Consider the following 22,319-nt stretch of genomic DNA (forward strand, 5'->3'; position numbering starts at 1 on the left):
AACCCTAGAATGGTCGCCATTGGGTTCTTTGGCAGCTTCTCGTGTAGTTGTAAGAGGATCCGCTTCGATGATTGCTCTCAGCTGGTCGTTGTCAGCTTCTGATGGCCAGCCACTGTGCTCCCTGTCTTCAAGGCTCTCATCTCCTTTGTAAAACTTCTTGAACCATGAGTGCACTGTGCATTCGTTAACATTCCTAGACCAAGTGAGCTGTTGATGTTGTGAGTTATCTCTGCTGCTTTATGACCCATTCTGAACTTGAATAAAAAAGTTGCTCAAATGTGCTTTTTGTCAAACATTATTTCCATAATCTCAAATAAAGAAGTAGTAAGTCAGTAACAAAAAAGACATAAAGTGAGAAATGTTCATTAAAATGATGTATAACATATCTGCATTTATTTAAGAATGTATTCCAGAATCAAATGGCAAAGTGCAACAGTGCAAAACCAAAATTACTTTTTCACCAACCTAACACTTTCCTACTGATGCAGCACTGTTACTATCTCTCTGACACGTCACAGGCTCTGTTTTCTTTTTTTTCTCCTTGTTCACTTTATACATTAAAGCAGAGATAGTCCCAGAAGGGAACGCATCCCTGCTACCCTGACACGTTGGAGGTTTTCCTGACGAACTCTTGGCATGCTGGTGGCGGCCTCATGGCTGGCGGGCTGGTGTGCTGCCCAGCTGGGGCTCTGGGCGCCCGTCTACTGAGGCGCCCGGTGCTGACCTGTGTTGCTTTCTCCTCCGCAGGACCACCAGCAGACGGTGCCACTTTGCACTTGAACAGGTCATCCACTTGGGGGTAAAAGGTACTACTTTTGGGGGATGATGGTGGTATATCTTCCTGGAGTATTTTAGAAGCTTCCTGTAGAATTTTGTGTAAGTCAGTTTCTTCAGCCATACATTAGAAGTGAATGGAAATTCTGAGAGCCAGTGTTTTTTCTGCTGGGGAGGTTCAGTGTTTTCTGACAATTTCAAGTATGTAGAAATAGCACGCTTGAATTATTAACAATGAAATGGTTGTACTCTGCCTTCCCTTCTTAATATAACTCGTGTGTGCACTACAAATGAACACGAGCATGGCATGGTTGCAAAGAACGTGCGGTGCTGGCATTACGCTGCGGCTGAGCAGCAGACCCGGAGCAGGGGGCAGAGGGTCACACAGACGTGTATGTCTTCTCTACTCACCTTTCTCAGCTTCTCAGTAATATCTGCCTTCTCATGCTGTCTTGTTTTAAAAGTGTTGTTTCCAGAAGAAATCATCTTACAGCCTCCCCAGGTGACATGGAATTGGACCCATGCACAAGACACCAAAAGTGACGGACAGTCTACCTCCAAGGTACTGCTTAGATATGTGTAAATAGGTAACAGTTTCCTCTCAGTTTACTGGCGCATCAGGGGAGTATGGGGAGTGTAGTTCACAAATAACCCCACATCGCGATGAAAGTACAGCTAGTCACTGTGTAAAGTCTGTGCACCTTTACATGTAGGGTGATGACAGCTGCAATATACTAAGTAGGGAAAAGGAAGATAAGGATATATTGTGTGAGCACGTAGTTTTATTTTTTTGTTTGTTCATTTGTTTTTATTTACTCTTTAATTTTTTAATTGAAAGCTAATTGCTGTACAGAATTTTGTGGTTTACTGTCATTCATAAACAAGAATCAACCATAGGCACACTCATGTTCCCTCCCTCCCATCTCCCTCCCCCACCCACCCTCCCGCCTGTCGCAGGGCCCTGTTTGAGTTCCCTCAGTCATACAGCAAATTCCCGTTGGCTATCTTATCTTACGTATGGTATTGTGAATTTCCATGTTACTCTCTCCGTACATCTCCCCTTCTCCCTCAACTCTTCCCACTGTGTCCATAGGTTCATAGCTCTTTCTCTGAAAGAGAAATTAAGGAATCAATCCCATTCACCATTGCAACAAAAAGAATTAATATCTAGGAATAAACTTAGCTAACGTGAAAAAAGACCTGTATACAGAAAACTATAAGACACTGATGAAGGAAATCAGTTCAGTTCAGTCGCTCAGTCATGTCCAACTCTTTGCAACCCCATGGACTGCAGCACGCCAGGCCTCCCTGTCCACCACCAACTCCCGGAGCTTACTCAAATGTGTGTCTACCGAGTCGGTGATGCCATCCAACCATCTCATCCTCTGTCATCCCCTTCTCCTCCCACCTCCAATCTTTCCCAGCATTAGGATCTTTTCAAATGAGTCAGCTCTTTGCATCAGGTGGCCAAAGTACTGGAGTTTCAGCTTCAGCATCAGTCCTTCCAATGACTATCCAGGACTGATCTCCTTTACGATGGACTGGTTTGATCTCCTTGCAGTCCAAGGGACTCTCAAGAGTCTTCTCCAACACCACAGTTCAAAAGCATCAGTTCTTTGACACTCAGCTGTACTTATAGTCCAACTCTCACATCCGTACATGGCCCCTGGAAAAACCATCACTTTTACTAGATGGACCTTTGTTGGCAAAGTAATGTCTCTGCTTTTTAATATGCTGTCTAGGATGGTCATAACTTTCCTTCCAAGGAGTAAATGTCTTTTAATTTCTTGGCTGCAATTACCATCTGCGGTGATTTTGGAGCCCACAAAAAAAAAATCTGTCACTGTTTCCACTGTTTCCCCATCTATTTCCCATGAAGTGATGGGACCGGATGCCATGATCTTCGTTTTCTGAGTGCTGAGCTTTAAGACAACTTTTTCACTCTCCTCTTTCACTTTCATCAAGAGGCCCTTTAGTTCTTCTTCACTTTCTGCCATAAGGGTGGTGTTATCTGCACATCTGAGGCTATGGATATTTCTCCCAGTAATCTTGATTCCAGCTTGTGCTTCTTTCAGCCCAGCGTTTCTCATGATGTACTCTGCATAGAAGTTAAACAAGCAGGGTAACAATATAAAGCCTTGGCGTACTCCTTTTCCTATTTGGAACCAGTCTGTTGTTCCATGTCCAGTTCTAACTGTTGCTTCCTGACCTGCATACAGATTTCTCAGGAGGTAGGTCAGGTGGTCTGGTATTCCCACCTCTTTAAGAATTTTCCAGTTTGTTGTGATCTGTACAGTCAAAGGCTTTGGCATAGTCAATAAAGCAGAAATAGATGTTTTTCTGGAACTTTCTTGGTTTTTCCATGATCCAGTGAATGTTGGCAATTTGATCTCTGGTTCCTGTGCCTTTTCTAAATCCAGCTTGAGCATCTGAAAGTTAATGGTTCATGTACTGTTGAAGCCCACATTGGAGAATTTTGAGCATTACTTTACTAGCATGTAAGATGAGTGCAGTTGTGTGGTAGTTTGAGCATTCTTTGGCATTGCCTTTCTTTGGAATTGGAATGAAAATTGACCTTTTCCAGTCCTGTGGCCACTGCTGGGTTTTCCAAATTTGCTTGCATATTGAGTGCAGCACTTTTGCAGCAGCATCTTTTAGGATTGGAAACAGCTCAACTGGAATTCCATCACCTCCACTAGCTTTGTTTGTAGTGATGCTTTCTAAGGCCCATTGACATCACATTCCAAGATGTCTGGCTCTAGATGAGTGATCACAGCATTGTGATTATCTGGGTCGTGAAGATCTTTTTTTTGTACAGTTCTGTGTATCCTTGCTACCTCTTCTTAATATCTTCTGCTTCTGTTAGGTCCCTACCATTTCTGTCCTTTATTGAGCCCATCTTTGCATGAAATCTTCCCTTGGTATCTCTAAATTTTCTTGAAGAGATCTCTAGTCTTTCCCATTCTATTGTTTTCCTGTATTTCTGTGCAGTGATCACTGAGGAAGGCTTTCTTATCTATCCTTGCTATTCTTTGGAACTCTGCATTCAAATGGGTATATCTTTCCTTTTCTCCTTTACCGTTAGCTTCTCTTCTTTTCACAGCTATTTGTAAGACCTCCTCAGACAACCACTTTGCCTTTCTGCGTTTTTCCCCTTGGGGATGGTCTTGATCCCTGCCTCCTGTACAACGTCATGAACCTCTCTCTGTCGTTCTTCAGGCACTCTGTGTGTCAGCTCTAATCCCTTGAATCTATTTGTCACTTCCAGTGTATAATTGTAAGGGATTTGATTTAGGTCAGACCTGAATGTCCTAGTGGTTTTCCCTACTTTCTTCAATTTAAGTTTGAATTTGGCAATAAGGAGTTTGTGATCTGAGCCACAGTCAACTCCTGGTCTTATTTATGCTGACTATGTAGAGCTATAACCTAACACCATACATAAAGATAAACTCAAAATGGATTAAAGACCTAAACATAAGACCAGAAACTATTAAACTCTTCGTGGAGAACATAGGCAGAACATTTGATGACATAAATCAAAGCAAGATCTTCTGTGACCACCTCCTAGAGTAATGGAAATATAAACAAAAATAAACAAGTGGGACCTAATTAAACTTAAAAGCTTTTGCACAGCAAAGGAAACCACAAACAAGGTGAAAAGACAACCCTCAGAATCAGAGAAGATATTAGCAAAGGAAACAAGTGATAAACAATAAATTTCCAAAAGACACAAGCAGCTCATACAACTCAATACCAGAAAAGCAAACAACCGAATCAAAAGGTGGGAAAGGGATTCGAAGAGACATTTCTCCAAAGAAGATATACAGATGGCTAACAAGCACATGAAAAGATGCTCAACATCAGTCATTATTAGAGAAATGCAAATCAAAACCACGATGAGGTAGCACCTCACACCAGTCAGAATAGGCATCATCAGAAGGTTTACAAACAATTAATGCTGGAGAGGGTGTGGAGAAAAGGGAACAATCTTGCATTGCTGATGGGAATGTAAAATGATGAAAGATGGTATGGAGACTTCTTAAAAAACTCCTTATAAAACCACCATGGAAGTGAAAGTTAAGTCGCTCAGTCGTGTCCAACTCTTTGCGACCCCGTGGACTGTAGCCCACCAGGCTTCTCCATGGGAGTCTCCAGGCAAGAATACTGGAGTGGGTTGCCATTTCCTTCTCCAGGGGATCTTCCCGACCCAGGGATCGAACCCACGTCTCCCGCCTTGTAGACAGACGCTTTAACCTCTGAGCCACCATATGACCCAGCAATCCCACTCCTAGGTATATATCCTGAGGAAATAAAAACTGAAAAAGACACATGAATCCCAGTGTTCATTCCAGCACTATCTACGATAGCTGCAACATGGAAGCAACTTAGATGTCCGTTGACAGATGAATGGATAAAGAAGCTGTGGTACATATGTACATGGAATACTACTCAGCCGTTAAGAGGAACGCATTTGAATCTGTTCTGATGAGGTGGATGAAACTAGGGCCTATTATACAGAGTGAAGAAAGATAAATATCATATACTGACACGTATACATGGGATCTGAAGAGATGACACTGATGAATTTATTTTCTGGGCAGCAGTGGAGAAACAGAGAGAGAGAACAGACCTACGGACACGGTGGGAGGGGAGGAGGGAGAAGGGGAGATGTATGGAGAGACTAGCATGGAAATTCACAAACCATAGTGAGATAGACAGGCAGTGGGAATTCGCTGCATGACTCAGGACTGAATCAGGGGCTCTGCCGCAGGCGGGAGGGTGGGGTGGAGCAGGAGACGGGAGGAGGGGAAAGGGGTGGGTGGGGCGGGGCGGGAGACGGGAGGAGGGGACAGGGCGGTGCCTTCGGCTGATTCTCGTTCATGTGTGACAGAGAAGCAGAAGCTTTGACTTCTTCTCCCATCTGGATCCTTTCATTTCTTCTTCTTCTCCAGTTGTCTTGGGTAGGACTTCCAGGACTGTTCTGAATAACTGTGGTGAGAGTGGACACCCTTGTCTGGTTCCTGATCTTACAGGGAGTGGTTTTAGTTTTTCACCATAGAGAATAATGTTCGCTGTGGGCTTTTCATATATGGCCTTTACCATGTTGAAGTAGGTTCCTTCTGTGCCCATTTTCTGGAGCATTTTTATCATAAATGGGTGCTGAATTTTGTCAAAGGCTTTTTCTGTATCTATTGAGATACAGATGGTTTTTATCTTTCAATTTGTTGATATGGTATATCACATTGATTGGTGTGCATATATTGAAGAATCTTGCATCCCTGAAATAAACCCAACTTGATCATGGGATATGAGCTTTTTAATGTGTTCTGTTTAAAAATTCTGTTTGCTAGAATTTGTTGAGAATTTTTGCATCTATGTTCATCAATGATACTGGCCTGTAATTCTCTTTTTTTGTCTTGTCTTTACCTGGTTTTAGTATCAGGGTAATTGTGGCCTCATAGAATGAGTTTGGAAGTATTCCTTCCTCTGCAATTTTTTGGAAGAATTTGAGAAAAATAGGCATTAGCTCTTCTCTAAATGTTTGATAGAATTGCCCTGTGAAGCCATTGGCCCTGGGGTTTTGTTTTTTGGGAGATTTTTGATCACTGTTTCGATTTCAGTGTTTGTAATTGGGTTGCTCATGATTTCTGTTTCTTCCTGGTTCAGTCTTGGGAGGTCGATCTTCTCTCAGTACCTGTCTATTTCCTCTAGGTTGTCCATTTTACTAGCATATAGTTGCTCATAATATTCTCTTACGATCCTTTGTATTTCTGTTGTCTGTTATGACCTCTTCTTTTTCATTTCTAATTTTGTTGATTTCATTTTTCTCCCTTTTTTTCTTGATGAGTCTGGCTAGTGGTTTGTCAATTTTGTTTATCTTCTCAAAGAACCAGTTTTTAGTTTTATTAATCCTTGCTCTGTAGTTTTATTTTTAAGTTACATGGTTTTTGTGTACACTCAGGCACGTTTTTATCGTTACACATGCATAGAAGACTTCCGAAAGCACTGCACACCAGGAACATCATTCTTTTGTGATCTTTGTGCAAGTTACAAGGGTATCTTCTAATGTACAATCAGTAGGTCCATAAATATCTGGTATTATGTGCCAGGTATTGTTCTAGGCTCTACATTTTATTTTCAAGACTAAAATAGAAGTGGTTTTATTTATCATTGTATTTCCATTAATAAGAAAAACCCTTCATGCCACAGGTTACAGCTTGTAACTTATAATTCTGTGCTGTTGGAATTTGCTTTTTTGAGCATGCTTTGACTTGATAGTAAATACAAATTTTTAAGTTATATCTGACATATATAAACCTTTTTACTACCTTGTAGCCCCTCTCCAAAAATGGAGAACTTATAGCTTTAGAATGCCTACACAACCACAGAAAATTCTCTAAAAGTTTCCATTAAAATCATCTGCTATGTAACTGGTAGTTGAACTCAGTTTTGCTCCGAAAAATAGAAAGAGGTCTTCACTGAACAAAGGTGCAATGTCATCTGCAAAACTGTGTTCTCACCTCGTTTCCTGGCCCATCCCACTGCCCGATTCTCGGGAAGCACTGCTGCTGTGGTGGGTCAGTCCTGATGAGCCGAATCTTAGCGCTTGAAATACAGAGCGGTGTCCAGTTACAGATTAGCCAGCTTGCAGACAAAGCGCCCAGCCAGGGTAGAATTGCAGGGAGTGGATTCACCTTCCCGGCTAAACGACTGAACATCAGACAGAATATGTGAAGCAGCAGGTTCAGACCTTGAGCAGTGATTCCTGAGAGGAGAAACGAGAAGCAGCCACTGCGGTCACCCCAGCCCCCGCCACCAGCCTTCAGAGCCCCAGGCCGGGGAGCCCAGAGCCAGAGCCCGTGTCTGCCTCATGGAGAAGGCAGCGTTTTCACTAAATGGCCAGTGGTGTGTTTTGATCGACTTCAAATGGAGATGGGATTGGGAAAAATACTGCTTCTGTGAAAATACCCCCTTTTCGCCATTAGTGGTACACTCATTCAGCTCTGATCTTCATATTCCAGTAAGTTATTTTGTTCTCACTGTTAAACAAAAAAAAGAACACAAAAAGCCTTGCACAGGACTTTCCTGGTGGTCCAGTGGTTAAGACTCTACGCTCCCAATGAAGGGGGCCTGGGCTAGACCCCTAGTCAGGGGCGAAGACTCCGCGTGCTGCAGCTAGGAGCTCCACACCACGACCAGGGCCCAGCGCAGCCGAGCAAGTAAACCAAAGAAAGACACTCAGGACAGTGAGAAGGCGAGCGGCGGGCTGCGAGTCACGCCACGACCAGGGCCCAGTGCAGCCGCGCAAGTAAACCAAGGAGACAGGCAGTGAGAAGGCGAGCGGCGGGCTGCGGGTCACGCCACGACCAGGGCCCAGCGCAGCCAGATGAGTAAACCAAGGAGACAGGCAGTGAGAAGGCGAGCGGCGGGCTGCAAGTCACGGCGTCTGGTACAGCAGTTGTGTCGAGACTGCATGTTGAAGAGTTTCCAAATTCAATAGTGAAAAAGTTTTAATGAGCCAATACCTGAGCAGACGGTGTACAGATGAACCATGTACAGGTGACAAGACTGTGAGAAGATGCTCAGTGTTAGTTGTTAGGGAAACACACAGCCACAGTGAGACCCCACCACACGCCTGTTAACGTGGCTACACTCTGGCACAAGGGAGCCTCACTGCACTCGCCGGTGGGAACACAGACCGGCCTGGACACAGGGCATGAGTGCCTGAGCAGGAGATGGCCCGCAGCGCGCAGTGCAGGCGTCTCCCCGGGGGCAGTGGGAGCGCGTGCACAGCAGCCTCCCTGGCAGTGGCCCAGACCCAGAAACAGTCCCTGTCCATCCGCGGACGGCAGGCCAGCACTCAGTTTGTTCTCACCATGAGTGTCTTCTCATCAAGAAGGAGGGTAACGTCTGCGTACACACAGCCCAAAGGGGTCTCCAGACCTCCTGTTGCACCACGTGGAGGTGTCAGAAAGCCTGCGTCTGTGCGCTTCTATGAATAGAACATTCTGGAATGTGCACGTCAGTCTGCAACAGCAGGAGGGTGTATGGGGGTGCTTGCAGATTGAGAGGCAGACTTGCTTTTTTGTGGTGATGGGTTCACGGGTGTGTGTGTGTCCAGACCCGCCCAGCGACATGCTTCGGAGGCCCACTCCTTACTGTGTGTTAGTTTTCTGTAAAACTGAGATAATGTTGGGAGGGTGGATTGCTGTGATCTCTTGGACTAAAATTTGGTAAAAGATAAAAACTTTTCAGTGTGAAAACCTGTATAGAAATTTTACTTTGGGAATTTACACTGTGAAAGTAGTCAGGTGATTGCACAATCATATATGTGCAGAGCTGTTTATTACCACGTTGATTATAATGAGAAATTTGAAAAATAGTTCTGTTGGTCCAGGTCAGATTCAGTTTATGTTTAAAAACCAGTTTATGTGCAAAACCAGTTCCTCAGCACGATCCTGACCCAGTAAACGAGGGAGCAGCCCCAGGGCCGCCTCGTACCCAAGGGGCAGGTGAGGGTCTGCCTGGGGCCAAGTCCTTGCCGAGCTCACAGGGCCTCTTCACACACACAGAGGACCTGGGGTCCCGGGGAGCAAGGGCCATGCCTGCGGTCAGCCCTTGCGGGTTCTCCTCGCAGATGAGCAGGCTGTACAAGGAGCGTGTACATCCTGGACTCAAGGAGAATATAGTCCTTTTAGCAGTTTTTATTAGATATTCTGCATTCTCATTACATCTGAAAGGGATGACCTGTGATCTATGCAGAGAACTGTTAAGTCAATAAAACAAGCATTTGATGATGGTTTACATTCACACTTTAAGCCTGCGTGAACACAAAGCTTTCTTTTCAAGCAATTTTTTTGGTGTGATTTTTTTCTAGAATGGAAAAGCTGTGAAGGACCAAACTAAGCATGCCCCAGAAGAGCACCAGGCAGATGTCCAGGACATACCAGCGCCGCGGGCCTTCACCACAGAGATCAGCAAGCTGGGTGAGTCTGGGACCAAGCTGGCTCCTGCAGGCCTGGAGGGGAGACGTCTGGGGCTGCTGGGGGACACACGCTCTGGCCTTGATGGTGGCTGTTCTTGTCCACCTGTTAACCACAACATCTGACACCTTGGTGACACTGTCCAAGTGAAGTGGGGCGGGGTGAGTGGCCTGGGCTTTTGCAATCAGCCAGCTGTCCTGGTGAGTGATGCTGAGTGGGTCTTGAAGGGCCCTGCCTGTGACCCACTGACTGTCTCTCCCTGACTCAGTCAGCAGATCGCCAAAGGGGAGAGAAAAGGAGTTTTTCAACCCCATGCTCAATGAGAACCAGAAGCTGGCGGTGAGGAGGATCCTGAGCGGAGACTGCCGCCCGATCCCCTACGTGCTCTTCGGGCCTCCGGGGACGGGGAAGACGGTGACCATCATAGAGGCCATCCTGCAGGTAACGGCCAGGCAGTGTCGTGGGAGATGTAGCCTTGTGCTCCTGGCGTCAGAACGTGTTGATGCAGACCTTGGGATCAGAGCATGGGAAACGGCTTAGAAAATCTCATTTGCTTTACCTGTAGCAGTTTGCTGTGTGGCTGTAGGGCTTCTGAGAGCTGGTGTCCTCAGTTCAGAAAGGAGTGGCTTCATTTCAGAACAGTCAACTGCAGGCGTTTCCGGTGCCTCCGTCTAGACTGAAACTGAGTCTGTGGGAAGAGAGGCTGTGCTCAGGGTCCTGTATCGCCGGGGCCCAGCTTGACCCACAGGCACCCAGAGCTGGTGCAAGGTTTCCCAGGGTCGCGCCCGGGCAGTGCAGGGCCCGGGAGACATGATGGCTGGGCCGGGCTCTGGCCACGAGGGGTGACCTATGAGCTCTCGTTGGGGGGCTTGGTGCTGGCTGCTGACCATTCCCCCTTTACCTTCCATGTGTCCTGGGGAAGGTCTTCCATGCTCTGCCGGACAGCCGGGTCCTGGTGTGCGCACCCTCCAACAGCGCGGCCGACCTTGTGTGCTTGCGGCTGCACGAGAGTCAAGTGCTGCGTCGGGGCACCATGGTCCGCGTGAATGCCACCTGCAGGCTCGAGGAGGTGAGCACCCTCCCTGGCCCCGTGTGCCCCACCAGAGGGCACAGAAGGGCGGCTGCCGCGCTGGTGTCCCGTGGCGGCCGGGCAGCCCCCGCTCTGTGAGGCAATGACTTTCCTGCTCGCCTCCCCCAGATGTGTACTTGCTTTTTGGTTCTGTTCTGTTGGTTTGCTATAAAGGTTTCCAGTTTGGTTAGCAAAAGAGATTAGAAAGCACATGCAGTTGTTTTGGGGAAGGATCTGCAGGATTCTCTTGTTATATTCACAGTTCTAGCATCTGTAAGACGTGGATTATGTTGATAAGAAAATATAAGATGTTTTGATTTAAAAGAACAATCTTACACCATTACATAGTCCAACTAAAAAGGGGCAGCAGGACAGGCTTATTGTTGAGAATTCCGTTCTGCTTTGTGATTATGTCCAGTTTAAAGAATCACTCAGTAACCTTAAGGGTTGCCTGTCCCCCGCAGACCATCGCAGAGGCCATCAGGCCATACTGCAGAGACGGGGAGGACGTCTGGAAGGCCTCTCGCTTCAGGGTGGTCATCACCACGTGCAGCAGCGCGGGGCTCTTCTATCAGATAGGCTTGAGGTGGGAGCTCAAGGCTGGGGGCTTCCTGGGCGGAGGCAGGGCGGTGTGCGGTGTAGGGGAGAGCTGGAGGGGCCCAGGCGCCCAGGCCACGAGGCAAGGCTGGCCTTGCGGGCAGGACACTCGAGCAGGAGTGACCCTGGGACGCGTCTGCTGCAGAGTTGGACACTTCACGCACGTGTTTGTGGATGAAGCGGGCCAGGCGAGCGAGCCCGAGTGCCTCATCCCCCTGGGGCTGGTCTCGGACGTCAGCGGCCAGGTGAGGCCTCAGGCCCTGCCCCTCCGAACACCAGGGGCCCGGGCAGCTGTGTCTGCCTTCCTCGCCTGTGAGGCGTGCGCTGAGAGTTGCCCGTTTCTGCTGTAGATCGTCCTGGCTGGAGACCCCATGCAGCTGGGACCAGTCATCAAGTCCAGACTTGCCATGGCATATGGGCTGAACGTCTCCATGCTGGAGAGACTAATGTCCCGACCAGCGTACCTGCGTGACGAGGATGCTTTTGGGGCCTGTGGCGCCTACAACCCCTTGTTGGTGAGCTCAGACCCACATGCGCTTCAGTCAGGCTAGACCCGAGGGGCCGATGGGGAGTTCACCTCTCTGTGTCCCTGAGTTGCAGCTGGGGGCAGAGGCCACCACCTAGGTGCCCCTGAGGTGCCTTCAAACCCACTGTCCTAGGAACTCAGGAACTGCTTCCTGGCCCCCTTGAGGGGCTTCCTGAGCGGTCAGCCCTTCCCAGCAGCTCCAGCCCGTCAGTAGGACCACTGCAGACCGTGACGCTATGGGATATGGGAAGGAGCTTTGTAAGTTTACCTGGAGGAGCAGGCAGCGTGTCTGCGGTCTCCTGAGGTGCCAGGTGGAATGCAGGTTCCTGGTTCTTGGCTGCTCAGCATCAAGGCACAGACCTTGGCATCTGCATTTCGGGAGCCTCAGCACCTGGACTCCCCCGTGCACAGGCAAGAGGAGGTTCCCCTCTGGACTTGGAACAGAAAACCAGGGACAGGGATCATGGGCGATGGTCAGGGCAAGGCCTGGGCTCTGTTCCCCATTCCAGGCCCTTTCTGCCAGAGGGCAGGGCAGGCACGTGGGCCCAGGGTGGCCGAGGTGGCAGGCAGGGGTCCAGGCCAGCGCAGCGGGCCCAGCCTGGCTGAGGGGGAAGTCGTGCTGCTGAGTCGGGTTTGGGGTTTTGACAAGCGTCTCAGAGGCTGGACCCGTCAGGATGACTGAGTAGAAGTGTGTCAGCAGGAGAGTCCTGGGCCTTTGGCCTTCCCACCCCAGGAAAAGGAAAGGCTGGAGTGAACTTCCTGGACAGTTGAGGCAGGAAACACAGTTGTCCTTGCCTCATGTCCTGGTGCTCCATCCCCGGTGGCTCTCAACAAGGTCCTGGCCGGCCTCAGAGACCCAGCACCCACCGCAGCAGATCCGAGAGCAGGCTCCCATGGCCTGGATCAGGGTGCACCTTGGAGGCAGCCTGCAGCGCCCACAGGGGCCCTGTCTCCTGGTGGAGGTGTCCTGAGTGCCTCTGAGGCAGGAGGAGCTGACAGGGCGGTGGGTGCGGGTGCAGGGGGTGGGGGTGCAGGGCCCTGCTCCCCGGCAGCAGCTGCAGGGCGCCTGCGGGCTCTGGCCCAGGCCCTGCCCCACCTCCCCCCTAGGTGACAAAGCTCGTGAAGAACTACAGGTCGCACTCGGCCCTGCTGGCCCTGCCGTCCAGACTGTTCTACCACCGAGAGCTGGAGGTGTGTGCGGACCCCACTGTGGTGACCTCCCTGCTGGGCTGGGAGAAGCTGCCCAGGAAGGGCTTCCCCCTCGTCTTCCACGGAGTGCGGGTAAGCTTCGGGCCGGCTCAGCAGGAGGGTGTACGCGTGTTTGTGCGTGGGTCTTGTTGAATCCAGCTGTTACCAGGCGTTTCCTGAGGGCCTGTGGTGGGCCGGCTCCCTCCTGCTGCTGCTGGTGGTGGCGGCGGTGTTCAGTCACTAAATTGTGTCTGACTCTTTGTGACCCCATGGACTGCAGCGCTCCTGGTGAGTGGGGAATAAAACCAGTGAGGGGGACATTAAAGGGGGGCATCCTGAAGGAAGAAGCAAGGGTCACAAGAAGCTTATTCATGACAAAATCTGTGTGGAAGGAATTTGCCAACATGCAGAAGGTTGTGTAGAAGGAAACGGAAACTAAAGCCCACCAGGTGCCCTGCCATGGAGATGTGCACGTGGAGCTCTGTGATGTGAAAAGCACAGGCCTGAACGTAACGTTACTTTTTAATAAATACTCTTTTTTGCTAAGTTTTTCTTATGTAGGCTGTGCTGGGTCTTCGTTGCTCTGAATGAGCTTTTTTCTAGTTGCGGCGACTGCAGGCTGCTCTCTGCTTGTGGCGCACAGGCTTCTGATCGTTAGGACTTCCCTTGTCAAGAAAATGACATTTTCTGATGAACCAGCTATTCTCTTATCTTCCTGGTGACTCAGGGCAACGAAGCTCGAGAGGGACGAAGCCCGTCATGGTTCAACCCTGCCGAGGCCGTGCAGGTCATGCGCTACTGCTGCCTGCTGGCCAGGAGCGTCTCAACCCAGGTGTCCGCTGGCGAAATTGGCGTCATCACGCCCTACCGGAAGCAGGTGTGGGCTGCTCCAGGTCCTCTGCGCAGTCGTGTCTGCAGGGTCCCGCCCTCTCTGCCACTCCCCCGCTCTTATCTGGACAGCTGCTGCTCCTATGCCCCAGACTCGGTGGGCACACGCCTTGAGAAGGCCTGTCCTCTGGGCGCGCAGGAGCGGCCCCTAGTCCCTGCCCTCCAGCCTCCTCTCCTGACAGAGAGCCTAGCTTCTGTCCAGCACCACCTGGCGATCTCCACCCCTCTGCCCCAGGCCCCCACCCAGTCCTGCCCCGCCCTCTTCTTCCTGGCTTCCCTGTGGTGGCCCTCAGGCCCCTGGGGGTGGGGTCCCCTGAGGGGCTCTGCCCACCCTGGGAGGCGCCCTGGAGCCACCCCGCTGTTGGCAGCACAAGGCGCCCTCGTGTCTGATGCGAAACCCCACTCCTGGCAGCACCCACCGGCGCACCCCCATCTGAGATCAGGGCGTGTGCTGTGAGCAACTGAGAGGTGACGAAACGTGATTAGGAGTTGAAAGGCCCTGATGCTCACTGGTTACCATTTGGCTCTTCCTGTTAACATATAAAGAAATGGTCAGATTTGTGAAATTTTATCTTTGATCTTATCTCTTTCAAAGGTAGAGAAAATCAAAATTCTTTTGCGAAACGTTGATCTGATGGATATAAAGGTTGGATCGGTGGAGGAGTTTCAAGGGCAGGAATACCTGGTCATTATCATCTCCACTGTAGGTGCCCTGTCCCTCCCCTCGAGCACTTACCTTCAGGGCGTTCTTTAAGAAAACAAAACAAGTACTGAACCCCAGGAAGAAGTGCCTAAATTTGGAGAGGGGAGCCCGGGATGGAGAGGAGGGGGAGGCGGGGTCAGAAAGAGGGCAGCTGGGCCCCGAGGAGTCTGCTGCTCTTCTGAAAATCCCCACAGTGACCAGTGCGCCACTGCTAACTGCAGGCAGACCAGGGAGTTCAGGCAGCAGAAGCAGCAGCGCTTCTTGGGCCCACACGTGAGGCCGCCCCTGGGGAGCACTCAGTGCGGTGAGGCCTGTGCCCTCGCACTGCAAGATGAAGACACGCTGACGCGCAACATTTCTAAATGGTTTATATGTCGAAGTCCTTTGCACGCCAAAAGTTTTTAAATGCTGTTTTTATTCATTTCTGTTTTGTAGGTGCGGTCAAATGAAGATAGATTTGAAGATGATAGATATTTTTTGGGATTCTTGTCCAACTCAAAAAGATTTAATGTTGCAATCACCAGACCCAAAGCCTTGCTGATCGTCCTGGGAAACCCTCACGTCCTTGTCAGAGTGAGTCATGACCGGGGGCTCGGGGGGCGGGTCCTGGGGGCACAGGACGGCGGTGAGAGCCAGCCCGCTTCATGATGTGCCCGCAGGACCCGTGCTTTGGGGCTTTGCTAGAGTACAGCATCACCAACGGCGTCTACACGGGGTGCAACCTGCCACCTGAGCTGCAGCCGCTGCAGAAGTGAGCGCCATGTCTCCTGGGCTGCAGCAGCCAGCCTCCATCTGGCCCTGGGCTGACATCTCCAGTCTGCGTCCCTTTCCCTCGCACAGCTTCATAAGAAACTTCAGTGTCCCTCGTAAAGCCACCTTGGGAAGCGGGGCGGCCGCCAGCCCCTCCGCAGTGGTCACGTGGGCACCTGAGCCCCCACGGGGAGCTCCACCCACTGGCCCCTGCCTCTCTGCGTCTGCAGCCGTGGCTGGGTGTGAGGCTGCCCATCCCTGTCCAGCAGAGCCCTGTTGAGAAAGGGCGGCCAGAGGCCAGCTCCACCCCTGAGGGGCGCTGTCTGGGATGCAGGCTGCCTGGACTCCAGCCTTGGCTGCGGGTGTGGGGCCCCTGGTCTGACAGCCGCTCCCCCTGCGGGCAGCTGCACACCTGCCTGCCCCTGCCCCGGGCAGTCCTGCAGCTGTCACCAAAATAAACGCTCGAGTGGGATACCTGTGAGGCGTGTGCCTCAGATGTGTAGGTGTTGGGGGATGGCCAGGCTTTCACGTGTCCTCCAGGCCCTTGAGCCACTTCCCCGTCCCATGCCGGCTCTGCCCGAAGGCAGGCTGCTCGGGCAGGGGGCGCAGGCATCCTGCCAACCCACTTCCTGGTGCAACTAGGCAGGGCCACGGAGACCTTCCCATGAATTCTGCAAAGGTGGAGTGTGGAGTCTGTGGCAGGAGGGATGAGGCAGGGAATGTCCACACCGGAGTTCCCACAGCCGTCCCAGGACCCTGGTGCACACACCCTGAGACGGCTGCTGCCACCCCCAGTCCCAGAAGGGCCCTGTCCCTTATTGACAGCTGTGAGCACAGGACGTGCCTTCATCCCAGCTCACAGGTGGGAAAGTTCAGGTCCCGGTGGTCCAGCCTGGCACCCACTGGGGCCCCAGTGGTGGGGCCCAATGCAGGAGACGTGGGTTTGATCCCCGACCTGGGAAGACAGCACATGCTGTGAAGAGCTTAGCCCCGCGCCTCAGCTGTTGGGCTCCTGCTCTAGAGCCCACAAGCCCTGGGGCCCGCATGCCCCGAGAGGAGCCAGCGCAGTGCGCAGGCTGGGCGCCGCAGCTAGAGAGCAGTCCGCGCTCGGCGCTGAGGACCTGGGCGGCCAGGAGCTCGTTTAGAGCGCTGCTCCTCCCCAGCACGCTGTAGGTGTTCCCTTTTCATGGCGGCCTTTCCGGTGTCTCCAGCAGAATCGAAACGCCATTGTGATTTGACGCTCACCTTTGTCCACTTGACGATGACCCCAGCCAGCTGTCCCTTCACAGCTGGAAGCATCATGTTCTTGCTCCCTCCACAGAACCACACCCCAGCGCAGAAGGGGCTCAGTTGAAAATCGAGGCCATCACAGAGGGTCTGTTCCTCCCGGGCACACGGTGGGCTGGGGCCGGCCAAGCCCTCTTCCAACAAAGTGCCGCTGGGTTTGAGTGCAGCAGCTCACAGCTCCACTCCCTCCAGAGATGCCTGTGCCCCCACCCCTGGCAGTGGCTGCCTCTTGCCAGAGTGAGGGGTGCTGACCAGGGCAGAGCTCCCAGCCTACGTACCACCCAAGTTGAGGTTGAAGCGGCCCTCTGCTGCGTTGTGCGTTGAGACGGGTGTGGTCACTGCAGCGAGACTCAGCCTGGCCTGTCCTGCCCGGCGTTTGCTGCTGCTCCAGATGAGTGCATTCAGTCGCCTGCATGTGGACAAGCCCTGTTCTGACAGCCGTTCCATAAGCTGAACGGTGTTTGCCTGGGTACCCAGCTAACACAATTGACTGTGTGGTACTGGGCTGTAATAGCTTTATAGTACTTTGCATACAAATAGCATATAAAAAACAGGATGAGAGCCAGCGTACAGGGACTGGCACCGCAGGAACAGGCAGGAAGAGTCACCAATGAGGAGGAAGATGAGGTGAGAGATGCTGAGCTGAAGGAGTGCCAGCCGCCTGAGACGGGCCGCAGTGCCACTCACATCTGACGTCGATGGCACAGGCGCTGGTTCCATGCTGGATCAAAGTCTATCGCCTGGAAGAAATGATCCAGTGATGTCTGGGTCAGAGCTCTTTTTTTATCGACATAGATGACACAGTAGCCCTGCACAGCCCTGTAATTCTGAACGGCTGCCACAAACAAGAACAGTGTCTCCTCCCACAGAGCATGCTCTGCCACTTCCTGCAGGCTGACACTCTCAAGTTTGTCAGTCCCTCCTCCTCCTGCCTCTCCCCCTCCTTTCTCTGGGCCTCGGTTCCCTCAGGTCTTCCTTAATGAGAGCCCCATGTTGCGCAGCAAGGAGCTGAGTGAAGCCGTCCTCTTGCAGATCAGCCCTGGCGTCTCTCTGAGGGTCACTGAGCTGCTGAAGGTCTCTTTGGACTCTTCATCCACCTTCTCAAACCCACAAAAATTGTGAACTAGAGGCAGAGGGTCTTTGAAAGCCCACTCGTGGTAATGGCCATCAGCCTCACGCCAGGCACAGTCAGTGTGTTCACGGCCCTGTAGATGTTGCAGTCCTTCCAAAACTGTCACAGGTCGCTCCTGGTGCATCAGTTGCCTTTACTTCCTGATGAAAAGTCTGACAGAAGTAATACTTCTTGAAAGTCAATAAAGGTCTCCCTGGTCCATAGGTTGGACGAGTGACATGCACTGCTTCGACGTTGGGATGACAATTGTCCATGAGCCGGGGTGGCCTGGAGCATTGTCAGCAGCGAATGTTGAATGGGACGTCCTTCTCCATACAGTATGTCTCTGCCTCTGGGATAAAGTGGGAAAACCCGTCCAGGAAAACGGGCCGTAACCAGGCTTTGGGGTTACTTTTCCACACAACAGGAAGAGAGCCCTTGGCTATGTTTTTCAGGGCTCGTGGGCTCTCTGAGTGGTAAATTTAAGAGAGGCTTCAGCTTCATGTTACCGGAAGCATTGCCACCAACCCGCAGAGTCAGCCTGTACTTTGCTGCTTTATAGCCTGCCATCAGCTTTTCCTCCTTACCGATGTAATTTCAGCCTGGCATCCTCTTCTGGTACAGTCCTGTCTCATCCAGTTTAAAAACCTGCTCTGGTAAATATGCCCCTTCATCAATAATTTCTCAAAGCAGGTCAGGAAATTCCCAGCAGCTACCATATCTCACCCACTTTTACGTTGTGAAGGTTGACGCTGGCTCTAGCCTTGAACCCGTGAAATCAGCCATGGCTGGCATTAAAGGATATACCTTCCGATTCTCCCCTGTGGGTCTTCAGGTCTTCACACAGGCTTTTAGCTCTCTCTTAAAACGTGAACCGTGAACTCCCTGATGTTCAAGCTGGTTTTAGAAAAGGCAGAGGAACCAGAGATCAAATTGCCAACATCCGCTGGATCATGGAAAAAGCAAGAGAGTTCCAGAAAAACATCTATTTCTGCTTTATTGACTATGCCAAAGCTTTTGACTGTGTGGATCACAATAAACTGGGAAATTCTGAAAGAGATGGGAATACCAGACCACCTGACCTGCCTCTTGAGACATCTGTATGCAGGTCAGGAAGCAACAGTTAGAACTGGACATGGAACAACAGACTGGTTCCAAATAGGAAAAGGAGTACATCAAGGCAGTATATTGTCACCCTGCTTATTTAACTTATATGCAGAGTAGAAACGCTGGACTGGAAGAAACACAAGCTGGAATCAAGATTGCCTGGAGAAATATCAATAAACCTCAGCTATGCAGATGACACCACCCTTATGGCAGAAAGTGAAGAGGAGCTAAAAAGCCTCTTGATGAAAGTGAAAGAGGAGAGCGAAAAAGTTGGCTTAAAGCTCAACTTTCAGAAAACGAAGATCGTGGCATCCGGTCCCATCACTTCATGGGAAATAGATGGGGAAACAGTGTCAGACTTTTTTTTCTGGGCTCCAAAATCAATCCAGATGGTGACTGCAGCCATGAAATTAAAAGACGCTTACTCCTTGGAAGAAAAGTTATGACCAACCTAGACAGCATATTAAAAAGCAGAGACATTCTTTGCCGACTAAGGTCCGTCTAGTCAAGGCTATGGTTTTTCCTGTGGTCATGTATGGATGTGAGAGTTGGACTGTGAAGAAGGCTGAGCGCTGAAGAATTGATGCTTTTGCACTGTGGTGTTGGAGAAGACTCTTGAGAGTCCCCTGGACTGCAAGGAGATCCAACCAGTCCATTCTGAAGATCAACCCTGGGATTTCTTTGGAAGGAATGATGCTGAAGCTGAGACTCCAGTACTTTGGCCACCTCATGCGAAGAGTTGACTCACTGGAAAAGACTCTAATGCTGGGAGGGATTAGGGGCAGGAGGAGAAGAGGACGACCGAGGATGAGATGGTTGGATGGCATCACGGACTCGATGGACGTGAGTCTGAGTGAACTCCGGGAGATGGTGATGAACAGGGAGGCCTGGCGTGCTGCGATTCATGGGGTCGCAAAGAGTCGGACACGACTGAGCGACTGAACTGAACTGAACTGAACTGAAGCTGAGTGGGGCTAGACGCAGATGCTGGTCCTGCGGCCACATGCTGAGAAGCTTCTCCGTCTCCTCAGTAGCTTTCCCACGCCTCTGCAACGTTATGCGCAGCACCGTGTGCACAGCAGACCTCCACACGCTCCATGAGCTTGTCCTTGCTCTTCAGAATCATGCCGATGGCAGAATGGCTCACGTTAGGAGAGCGAGCCACGTCGACCATCTTTTCACCTTGCTCCACTCAGTTATTTCCACTTTTGTTTCCGTCATTGTTTCTTGGCACTTCTTAGCAGTACTAGCTACCTCACCACTGTTTTTCCACTTGCTTCCGGATATCCTGGCCTTGAAATAAAGGTGCTGCACCACTGTACTCTATATAGTGCTGCAAAGTGAAGTGCACAAAAGCACAGCCACTTGCAGAGGATGCGTGCAGTGACAGTGCACGCCAGACACATGAACCAACGGGACCGGACGTGTGAGCGTGAGCCCACGGCTCTGCACGTTCACCGCCTGAAGGCTCGTGTATAGGGCACTCACTGTATCTGCCGTGCATCAAGGGCCTCATTTGTCCTAATCTGTGAGACTATGAATCCGAACCTGGGAGCCAGAACTTCCTCTGTGTTCTCAGGATTATTAGCTACATACTCAACACAATACGCAGACATTGCAGGTTTTCATAACATGGAAGTAAAACTGATTTGGAAACACGTTATTAACAAGCCACCTGTCTTCCTGGGAGAACACTACTTGGGGCCAGAACGAGACAGCACAGAGTCACGCTTTTCCCTATTTTTCATCTTCGTTGATGCAAGAACTGATAAAACATCACCTAAATAGAGATGAGAACGTCTTGCTGTAGCAACATCCGTCAATTCCTCGAAGTCTTTCATGTGTCAGAAGCCACATGTTAATGTTTTGGAGAGAGAAGTGACCACCCCCTCCAGTATTCTTGCCTGAGAAATCCTGTGGATAGAGGAGCCTGGCGGGCCACTGCCCATGGCGTCACAAAGAGTCGGACAAGACTGAGCGCACACACAGCAAGCACAGTCAGCCCTGTGCTGCGCTGGGTCATTCCGCCGTGTCGGCTCTTCAGACCCCATGGGTCGTCAGCACCGTGTGTGTGGATGTCTCAGTGGGAAAGGGCAGTCTGCCCCCTGCAACACCGTCCCGCCCCAGAGGCTGGGTTTGGGGAGGGCGGCCCCCCACTCTGGGCCGGATGGGCCTGGGGAGGGCGCAGCCTGTTATCCACCTCTGTGCAAGCAGGGTCGGACGGGGAGCTCAGAGCCCGGGTCTGGGCGTCACCTCCACATCCAGGCCTTCTGGGATGACGGCATCAGAGGGGCTGCTGCCACGTGGGTGTAGGCGCGGGGCCGCCGGCTGCAGCTGTGCCCTCTGTCCCGTGGGAAGGCGTGGGCCAGCGTTTCCACAGTGCCCACGGGGTCCCGTCACTCACCCACTGTGCTCCAGTGGCAACTCCGCCATGTGCCACGGCCACATGCCCACTCAGAGCCCACGAGGCCAGAGTTCGCTGCACCAGGCTGACTATAAAGTAAACCAGAGGGACTTCTCTGGTGGGTCAGTGGTTGAGAATCTTCCTACCAATGCAGGGGACACGGGTTCAATCCCTGGTTCAGGAGGATCCCACAGGCCACGCGGCAGCTGAGCCCACGCTCTAGAGCCTGAGGTCTGCAACAAGAAAAGCCGCTGCAACTAGAAAGGATCCCCATGCAGCAATGAAGACCCAGTACAGACCTGAATAAATGATAAGCTACACTGGAGATTGGGTCCCTTTACAGTGGAACTGCTAGGATGTGTCTAGGAAGTAGCTGCAGAACCAACCAGACATTGCAGGAGAGACATGGAAGATGGTGTGCCCTGTTCACCAGCAGGGTGGCTCAGCTCAGCCCAGGCTTCCACTGCCCCCATCCTGCAGATGTACACGGAAGAGGAAAGGCCGTGACTACCTGAGTCGTCATGGGGAAAGGCGGGCGCGGGGACCTGCCAACCTCTGGATCGTGCAGAGCCAGTCACGAAAGTGTGCTGCTGTGGGGAAGGGTCAGCCCCTGACGGGAGGTGTCAGGCTTGGGGGCGGGGGGTGGGGGGTGGGGTGGGGTGGGGGCGTTATTTGAAAACAGGCAGCCGAGCTCCCTCAGTGAGCAGCAGATGAGTGAGATGACTTGGAAGCCAGGGGCAGGTGTCATTTGGGAATATTAGTAAATCTTTAAAAGCACAGGCACATAAGAAAGGTTTTGTGTTTTGTTTTTAAAAACTGTGAAGTTAAGTCTTGAACAGGATAAACCCTTTCTCTGAACCTCTGGGCAGAAGGTAGGGAATTAGCTCACCGCAGTGACCCAAGGCCTGCAGATACTGGTGTTCACAGCATG

At 51.2% G+C, this 22,319-nt stretch overlaps 1 protein-coding gene across 1 annotated transcript in view; it reads left to right on the forward strand.

The window, feature by feature from the left end:
• The window catches only part of MOV10L1 (Mov10 like RNA helicase 1), a 61,070-nt gene extending 45,559 nt beyond the window's left edge, over positions 1 to 15,511 (forward strand). Inside the window, exons 14-26 of the mRNA XM_068971570.1 lie at positions 748 to 806; positions 1,239 to 1,336; positions 9,653 to 9,761; positions 10,027 to 10,199; positions 10,681 to 10,827; positions 11,292 to 11,413; positions 11,570 to 11,669; positions 11,775 to 11,939; positions 13,058 to 13,231; positions 13,866 to 14,015; positions 14,622 to 14,729; positions 15,165 to 15,302; positions 15,389 to 15,511. Of these exons, the coding sequence (XP_068827671.1) occupies positions 748 to 806; positions 1,239 to 1,336; positions 9,653 to 9,761; positions 10,027 to 10,199; positions 10,681 to 10,827; positions 11,292 to 11,413; positions 11,570 to 11,669; positions 11,775 to 11,939; positions 13,058 to 13,231; positions 13,866 to 14,015; positions 14,622 to 14,729; positions 15,165 to 15,302; positions 15,389 to 15,484 (1,639 nt within the window). The 3' untranslated portion in view covers positions 15,485 to 15,511. The remainder of the gene's footprint in view (positions 1 to 747; positions 807 to 1,238; positions 1,337 to 9,652; positions 9,762 to 10,026; positions 10,200 to 10,680; positions 10,828 to 11,291; positions 11,414 to 11,569; positions 11,670 to 11,774; positions 11,940 to 13,057; positions 13,232 to 13,865; positions 14,016 to 14,621; positions 14,730 to 15,164; positions 15,303 to 15,388) is intronic.
• The last annotated feature ends 6,808 nt before the right edge of the window (positions 15,512 to 22,319 follow it).

The sequence above is a fragment of the Capricornis sumatraensis genome, chromosome 4 (assembly GCF_032405125.1).
Source record: "Capricornis sumatraensis isolate serow.1 chromosome 4, serow.2, whole genome shotgun sequence".
NCBI classification, from domain to species: domain Eukaryota; kingdom Metazoa; phylum Chordata; class Mammalia; order Artiodactyla; family Bovidae; genus Capricornis; species Capricornis sumatraensis.